The sequence below is a fragment of the Carcharhinus amblyrhynchos genome, unplaced genomic scaffold (genome assembly GCF_965287045.1).
Source record: "Carcharhinus amblyrhynchos unplaced genomic scaffold, sCarAmb.v2.hapA scaffold_995, whole genome shotgun sequence".
Lineage (NCBI taxonomy): Eukaryota > Metazoa > Chordata > Chondrichthyes > Carcharhiniformes > Carcharhinidae > Carcharhinus > Carcharhinus amblyrhynchos.
The window spans coordinates 20,001-28,804 of NW_027650735.1; the positions used below are offsets into that span (position 1 = coordinate 20,001).

Genomic DNA, 8,804 nt, shown 5'->3' on the forward strand with positions numbered 1-8,804 from the left:
CCGCACTGTGGGGAGGGTCGGTGCCGAGGGAGCGCCGCACTGTGGGGAGGGTCGGTGCCGAGGGAGCGCCGCACTGTGGGGAGGGTCGGTGCCGAGGGAGCGCCGCACTGTGGGGAAGGTCGGTGCCGAGGGAGCGCCGCACTGTGGGGAGGGTCGGTGCTGAGGGAGCGCCGCACTGTGGGGAGGGTCGGTGCTGAGGGAGCGCCGCACTGTGGGGAGGGTCGATGCTGAGGGAGCGCCGCACTGTGGGGAAGGTCGGTGCCGAGGGAGCGCCGCACTGTGGGGAAGGTCGGTGCCGAGGGAGCGCCGCACTGTGGGGAGGGTCGGTGCCGAGGGAGCCCCGCACTGTGGGGAGGGTCGGTGCCGAGGGAGCGCCGCACTGTGGGGAGGGTCACCCTTGTCTGATTGCTGGCAGGGTGGGAGCGGGGTCAGCGGGAGCAGGAGGTGGGAGTAATTTATTCCCAAAGCCTAAAGCCTCCTCCTTGTCAAGTGAGGCTCAGGTTTCGCACACACAGGATGGGTGTCTCTCACTGACAACTCCTCTGTTTCAAAACTAAAATCCAGGGGATTATCTGGAGCAGGCTAAAGGGTGATGTTATCTGTGAATATATGGGCGCAGCTGTGTTTGGGAAAAAAGCCCCCTCCATCCAGCCCAATTTCCTTCAATAAACACTCCCTGACGCTATCCAGAGATAACCAGTGTTTAGACCCAAGCGTGGCGTGGATTCAGATCCCTCTGCCAACTCTAATAAGTCTTTTTATGGTAACGCTCACCCAGTCGCTGTCTCTGCCCCTTCCCTTCAACTCCCACTGGATCCAGTGTCGAACACGCACTGGCTGGCATCTCCCCACGACCACCGCACCAGCTCTCGCTGGATCCAGTGCCAACATGCACTGGCTGGCATCTCCCCATGGCCACCGCACCAGCTCTCGCTGGATCCAGTGCCCATGTGCACTGGCTGGCATCTCCCGACTGCCGTCATAACATCTCACTGGATCCAGTGCACACACGCACTGGCTGGCATCTCCCGGCTGCCATCATCTCACTGGATCCAGTGCCCACACGCACTGGCTGGCATCTCCCGGCTGCCATCATCTCACTGGATCCAGTGCCCACACGCACTGGCTGGCATCTCCCGACTGCCATAATCTCACTGGATCCAGCGCCCACACGCACTGGCTGGCATCTCCCGACTGCCATAATCTCACTGGATCCAGTGCCCACACGCACTGGCTGGCACCTCCCGGCTGCCATCATCTCACTGGATCCAGTGCCCACATGCACTGGCACCTCCCAGCTGCCATATCATCTCACTGGATCCAGTGCCCACACGCACTGACCGGCATCTCTCGGCTGCCATCATCTCACTGGATCCAGTGCCCACGTGCACCAGCTGCACCTCCCCGCTGCCCGCACACCAGCTCTCACTGGATCCAGTGCCCACATGCACTGGCTGGCATCTCCCCACAGCCACCGCACAAATTCTCACTGGATCCAGTGCCCACGAGCACTGGCTGGCATCTCCTAGCTACCATCATCTCACTGGATCCAGTGCCCACATGCACTGGCTGGCATCTCCCCACAGCCACCATGCAAATTCTCACTGAATCCAGTGCCCACGCGCACCGTGTGGATCTCGCCAGTGCTGCTGGATCACTGAGGATCGAAGGGATCCTCTCAGTTACCAGGTGACACAGTGCCAGACAGCCAGACCGACATATAAACTCCCTCCCTAACAGCACTGTGGGTGTACCTACCCCACACACACTGACTGATGTCCAATAACAATCCCGGAACTCCCTCCCTAACAGCGCTGTGGGTGTACCTACCCCCACACTGACTGATGTCCAATAACAATCCCGGAACTCCCTCCCTAACAGCACTGTGGGTGTACCTACCCCCACACTGACTGATGTCCAATAACAATCCCGGAATGCCCTCCCTAACTGCACTGTGGGTGTACCTACCCCACACACACTGACTGATATCCAATAAGAATCCCGGAACTCCCTCCCTAACAGCACTGTGGGTGTACCTACCCCCCACACACTGACTGATGTCCAATAACAATCCCGGAACTCCCTCCCTAACTGCACTGTGGGTGTACCTACCCCACACACACTGACTGATGTCCAATAACAATCCTGGAACTCCCTCCCTAACAGCGCTGTGGGTGTACCTACCCCACACACACAGGGGACTCTGCAGCAATTCAAGATGGCGGCTCACCCGCCCCCGCCCCCCTTCTCAAGGTGGGGGGTAATTAGGGATGGGTGTATTAGGTGGTAATCCATTCCTGGGTGAGGGAATCCCAGTGTCTGGGATGGGCTTACCCTGGCAGTAGGCCCGAGAATTGATCTGGGTGAGGGGGGCCTGGGCCCGGAGGCCGGTCTGACGTCAGTGTTGGGTTTTATGTTTTGGCAGCTCGAGCGTGCGGAGCTCACCACGGAGAAACAGAGCTCCTGACAAGCTGATCACATCATGATGTAACCTCCTTCCCAGAACACGACTCTCCTTCCCCTTCTGAAAACTGCCCACAGCGGTCTAACCACACAACACCCGTGGGCACTCACTCACTCGATGTACACCGCCAAGCGCCCCCCAGTCCAACTCCAGGCCATTCAGGCCATCTCGCCTGCTCTCCCACCAAGAAAGCCCCACCAACGCCTCTACTTTCTCAGAAGACTCAAGGAAATTCGGGCTACGGACTCTCACCAACTTTTACAGATGCCCCCCATAGAAAGCATCCTTTCTGGGTTGTATCACAGCTCGGTCTGGGCTCCTGCTCTGCCCAAGACCACAAGGAACTACAAAAGGGTGGTGAATGTAGCCCCAATCCCATCACACAAACCCAGCCTCCCATCCATTGACTCCGTCTACACTTCCCGCTGCCTCGGGGAAAAGCAGCCGGGATAATCAAGGACCCCCCCCAACACACACACCCCGGACATTCTCTCTCCCACCTTCTTCCGTCGGGAAAAAGATACAAAAGTCTGAGGTCCCGTACCGACCGACTCAAGAACAGCTTCTTCCCTGCTGCTGTCAGACTTTTGAATGGACCTCCCTCGCATTAAGCTGGTCTTTCTCTACACCCTCACTGTGACTGTAACACTACATTCTGCACCCTCTCCTTTCCTTCTCTATGAACGGTATGCTTTGTCTGTATAGCGCGCGAGAAACAATACTTTTCACTGTGTCCCAGTGACAATAATAAATCAAATCTATGTACTCTATGAAGGGTATGCTTTGTATAGCGCGCAAGAAACAATACTTTTCACTGTATCCCAATACAAATCAAATCTACGTACTCTATGAACAGTATGCTTTGTCTGTACAGCGTGCAAGAAACAATACTTTTCACTGTATCCCAATACAAATCAAATCTACGTACTCTATGAACAGTATGCTTTGTCTGTACAGCGTGCAAGAAACAATACTTTTCACTGTAGCCCAATACACGTGACAATAATAAATCAAATCTATGTACTCTATGAATGGTATGCTTTGTATAGTGTGCAAGAAACAATACTTTTCACTGTACCCCAATACAATTCAAATCTATGTACTCTATGAATGGTATGCTTTGTCTGTATAGCGCGCAAGAAACAAGACTTTCCCCTGTATCCCAGTACCAATCAAATCTATGTACTCTATGAAGGGTATGCTTTGTATAGCGCGCAAGAAACAAGACTTTTCACTGTGTCCCAGTGATAATAATAAATCTAATCAAAAGCTTTCCGAACAGTTTGCTGCACCCAGTTTCCAGGAATGAACAAGGGCACCGAATTCTCTTTGTGCTTTGACCCTTTCTCAGTATTTAGGGGACGGTTTTTATTGGGGGCGTACCTCGCTTATCAGAGACGGGGAGGTGCGCCTGGTGGTATCAGACTTTGCCCTGTGGTAACAGGGACAGAGCTAGCACAGAGTTAACAGCTCTGTCTGACACACACACACACAGACAGAGAGAGGGAGAGGTTAGGATTGTTCAGAGGAAAAGCTTCTCGCATTCAGTTGCGATTAAAACAAGCCCCAAGCAACCGCCGCTGGCATTTGCAAATCTAAGTACAGGCGTCAAAGAAGGGATTGTTTACTAACTAGGTGGGACCAGGCCTGCCACGTCACGTGAGAGAGATTAAACACCTACCGAGGGACTTGCCCAGTGTCACACTGACGCCCAAGATTTGGACAGAATTCTCACACCCAAATCCCCAGGGAGCGCCGCACTGTGGGGAGGGTCGGTGCCGAGGGAGCGCCGCACTGTGGGGAGGGTCAGTGCTGAGGGAGCGCCGCACTGTGGGGAGGGTCGATGCTGAGGGAGTGCCGCACTGTGGGGAGGGTCGGTGCTGAGGGAGCGCCGCACTGTGGGGAGGACCGGTGCTGAGAGAGTCCCGCACTGTGGGGAGGGTCGGTGCTGAGGGAGCGCCGCACTGTGGGGAGGACCGGTGCTGAGGGAGCGCCGCACTGTGGGGAGGACCGGTGCTGAGGGAGCGCCGCACTGTGGGGAGGACCGGTGCCGAGGGAGCGCCGCACTGTGGGGAGGACCGGTGCCGAGGGAGCGCCGCACTGTGGGGAGGACCGGTGCCGAGGGAGCGCCGCACTGTGGGGAGGACCGGTGCCGAGGGAGCGCCGCACTGTGGGGAGGACCGGTGCCGAGGGAGCGCCGCACTGTGGGGAGGACCGGTGCCGAGGGAGCGCCGCACTGTGGGGAGGACCGGTGCCGAGGGAGCGCCGCACCGTGGGGGAGGGTCGGTGCCGAGGGAGCGCCGCACCGTGGGGGAGGGTTGGTGCCGAGGGAGCGCCGCACCGTGGGGGAGGGTCGGTGCTGAGGGAGCGCCGCACTGTGGGGAGGGTCGGTGCCGAGGGAGTCCCGCACTGTGGGGAGGGTCGGTCAGTAACAGAACAGAGAGAATGTATAAAGACACAGAGCAGAGGCAGTCAGACCGACTCAGTAAAGAGTTAATATCCCACCAGCGTACACTAACAAAAGCATCTCTCATACATGAAACCCTGTTTTGCATTTAACTGACAAAGACTACACAATGTGGGAACAGGTTTAGGCCATTCGGCCCATCAAATCTGCTCTGCTATTCAATCCTGCCTAATAAATTTCTCAATCCCATTCTCCCGCCTTCCCCCACCCCCCACCACAATCTTTGATCCTCCCCGTACCAATCACAAACCGATCCATCTCCGTCTTAAACACATTGACCCGGCCTCCTGCGGCATCAGTTCCACATTTTCACCACCCTCTGAAAAAAATTCCTCTCGTCTCCAGTTCTCCTTTGCTCTGAGTCAGCGCCCTGCCTCTCTCTCTCTCTGTCCAAAGATGTGTAGGTTAGGGGGGATTGGCCGTGCTAAATTGTCCCTTAGTGTCCAAAGATGTGCAGGTTAGGGTGGATTGGCCGTGCTAAATTGTCCCTTAGTGTCCAAAGATGTGTAGGTTAGGGTGGATTGGCCATGCTAAATTGTCCCTTAGTGTCCCAAAGATGTGTAGGTTAGGGTGGATTGGCCATGCTAAATTGTCCCTTAGTGTCCAAAGATGTGTAGGTTAGGGTGGATTGGCCATGCTAAATTGTCCCTTAGGTTAGGGTGGATTGGCCATGCTAAATTGTCCCTTAGTGTCCAAAGATGTGTAGGTTAGGGTGGATTGGCCGTGCTAAATTGTCCCTTAATGTCCAAAGATGTGTAGGTTAGGGTGGATTGGCCGTGCTAAATTGTCCCTTAGTGTCCAAAGATGTGCAGGTTAGGGTGGATTGGCCGTGCTAAATTGTCCCTTAGTGTCCAAAGATGTGCAGGTTAGGGTGGATTGGCCATGCTAAATTGTCCCTTAGTGTCCAAAGATGTGTAGGTTAGGGTGGATTGGCCATGCTAAATTGTCCCTTAGTGTCCAAAGATGTGTAGGTTAGGGTGGATTGGCCGTGCTAAATTGTCCCTTAGTGTCCAAAGATGTGTAGGTTAGGGTGGATTGGCCGTGCTAAATTGTCCCTTAGTGTCCAAAGATGTGTAGGTTAGGGTGGATTGGCCGTGCTAAATTGTCCCTTAGTGTCCAAAGATGTGTAGGTTAGGGTGGATTGGCCGTGCTAAATTGTCCCTTAGTGTCCAAAGATGTGTAGGTTAGGGTGGATTGGCCGTGCTAAATTGTCCCTTAGTGTCCAAAGATGTGTAGGTTAGGGTGGATTGGCCGTGCTAAATTGCCCCTTAGTGTCCAAAGATGTGCAGGTTAGGGTGGATTGGCCGTGCTAAATTGCACTTTTAGTGTCAGGGGGATTAGATAGGGTGGGGTTATGGGGATAGAATGGGATTGTGGTCGGTAGAGGTTCGATGGGTCGAATGGCCTCCTTCTGCACTGTAGGGTTCTATAGAGAGAGGGTAGAAACTCGCTCAGGTGGGGCGGTGGATGGATTGGGGAGGGAGGACGAGGGAAGGTGGGTTTTGACGGAAAGGAGGCGGGTTTTTTCTTACCGGTTCTTCAGCTCGTTGTAATCCTCGCGTAACTTGCCCAACTCTAGCTGCATGCGGGCTTTCTCCTTGGCCACGTTGTCCAGGGTCTTCCGGGCATCGGCCAGCTCGTTCTCGTACATGGCCTTGATGTTGACCACCTCTCGGCTGGTGACCTCCTCCGATTCGGAGATGCGGAGCCGCAGGCCAGCATTCTCGGACTCCAGGGAACGCACCTTCTCGATGTAAATGGCCAGGCGGTCATTGAGGTTCTGCAGGTCCTCCTTCTCCTGGAGGCGACTGATCTTGGTGGGGCTCAGAGGCGTGGACGTGTTGGAGCGACCGCCTCGTTTCTGACCTGGGGTCTGCATCCTGGGAGGGACGGAGCGGGAGCGGACACAGAGAGAGAGAGAGAAAAGAGGGGAACAGATAGATGGAGAGAGAGAGAGAAGAGGGGAACAGATAGATGGAGAGAGAGAGAGAAGAGGGGAACAGATAGATGGAGAGAGAGAGAAAAAAGAGGGGAACAGATAGATGGAGAGAGAGAAAAGAGGGGAACAGATAAATGGAGAGAGAGAGAAAAGAGGGGAACAGATAGATGGAGAGAGAGAGAAAAGAAGGGAACAGATAGATGGAGAGAGAGAGAAAAGAAGGGAACAGATAGATGGAGAGAGAGAGAAAAGAAGGGAACAGATAGATGGAGAGAGAGAGAAAAGAAGGGAACAGATAGATGGAGAGAGAGAGAAAAGAGGGGAACAGATAGATGGAGAGAGAGAGAAAAGAGGGGGACAGATAGATGGAGAGAGAGAAGAGTGGGACAGATAGATGGAGAGAGAGAAGAGGGGAACAGATAGATGGAGAGAGAAAAGAGGGGAACAGATAGATGGAGAGAGAAAAGAGGGGAACAGATAGATGGAGAGAGAAAAGAAGGGAACAGATAGATGGAGAGAGAGAGAAAAGAAGGGAACAGATAGATGGAGAGAGAGAGAGAGAGAGGGGAACAGATAGATGTAGAGAGAGAGAAAAGAGGGGAACAGATAGATGGAGAGAGAGAGAAACGAGGGGAACAGATAGATGGAGAGAGAGAGAGAGGGGAACAGATAGATGTAGAGAGAGAGAAAAGAGGGGAACAGATAGATGGAGAGAGAGAGAGAGAGAGAGAAAAGAGGGGAACAGATAGATGGAGAGAGAGAGAGAGAGAGAGAAAAGAGGGGAACAGATAGATGGAGAGAGAGAGAGAGAGAGAGAGAAGAGGGGAACAGATAGATGGAGAGAGAGAGAGAGAGAGAGAGAAGAGGGGAACAGATAGATGGAGAGAGAGAGAGAGAAACAGATAGATGGAGAGACAGAGAGAGAAGAGGGGAACAGATAGATGGAGAGAGAGAGAGAGAGAAGAGGGGAACAGATAGATGGAGAGAGAGAGAGAGAGAGAGAGAGAGAAGAGGGGAACAGATAGATGGAGAGAGAGAGAGAGAGAAGAGGGGAACAGATAGATGGAGAGAGAGAGAGAGAAACGAGGGGAACAGATAGATGGAGAGACAGAGAGAGAAGAGGGGAACAGATAGATGGAGAGAGAGAGAGAGAGAAGGGGAACAGATAGATGGAGAGAGAGAGAGAAGGGGACAGAGAGATGGAGCGAGGCGGGGGGGGGAGAAGAGAGAGAGAGGGTGCACCAATCAGAAACAATACTTCAGATAACTCAACTGAAGAATAAAATGAAGTTTGAATTGAAACAGGATTCCAGATAACGCAACACAAACCCTCACTAAACCCTCACACACGGCACCGTGTCCCATTCCCGGCTCCCTCCGCACTTTGGGAAAGGATATCGAGGCCCCAGAGAGAGAGAGAGAGAGTGCGGAGGGAGATTCCCCCCCCCAGAACGGGAGCAGGGATGGTGGTGGCGGAGAGGGGGGGAGACTGGGAGAGGCTGGGGTGGCTGTTGGTTTGGGGGGGGGTTGGAATTCTGATGGAAAGGCAGAGAGTTGTGATCTGGAAGGCGATTTAATAGGAACTCTCAAAGTGGGGGGGGAGCATCGGGGAGAAAAAGAGCAATGGTGGGGTGGGGGAGACCAATTAGATCGATCTTTCAAAGAGCTAGCAGGGGGATAGATGGGCCCAACATCCTCTTGTTGGGGTTTTAAGATTCCCAAACAGGGCGAAGGGGGGGGGGGGAGGGGAGAGAGGGATTGGGGAACGGGGAGATGGGATCGAGGATTGGGGTACGGGGAGATTTTCCGGGGAGTCACTGGGGGGGCGGTGGGGCGCAGGGAGAGACAGAAGCAGAGATGGGTGAGGGCCGGAGGCTTAATGTTTATTTACAAGTTGGGCTCGCATTAACACCGCAATGAAGTTACTGTGAAAA

General features: G+C 54.1%; 1 protein-coding gene across 1 annotated transcript; it reads right to left on the minus strand.

The window, feature by feature from the left end:
• Positions 1 to 6,459: 6,459 nt before the first annotated feature.
• LOC145340417 (lamin-A-like) lies at positions 6,460 to 6,835 on the minus strand. The gene has a single exon (XM_080184887.1). The coding sequence runs from the start codon at positions 6,808 to 6,810 to the stop codon at positions 6,460 to 6,462; it is 351 nt and encodes a 116-aa protein (XP_080041013.1). The 5' UTR covers positions 6,811 to 6,835.
• Positions 6,836 to 8,804: the final 1,969 nt, after the last annotated feature.

Coding starts and splice junctions, on each gene's coding strand:
- LOC145340417 (XM_080184887.1), bottom strand. CDS start 6,810: ATGCAGACCCCAGGTCAGAAACGAGGCGGTCGCTCCAACACGTCCACG.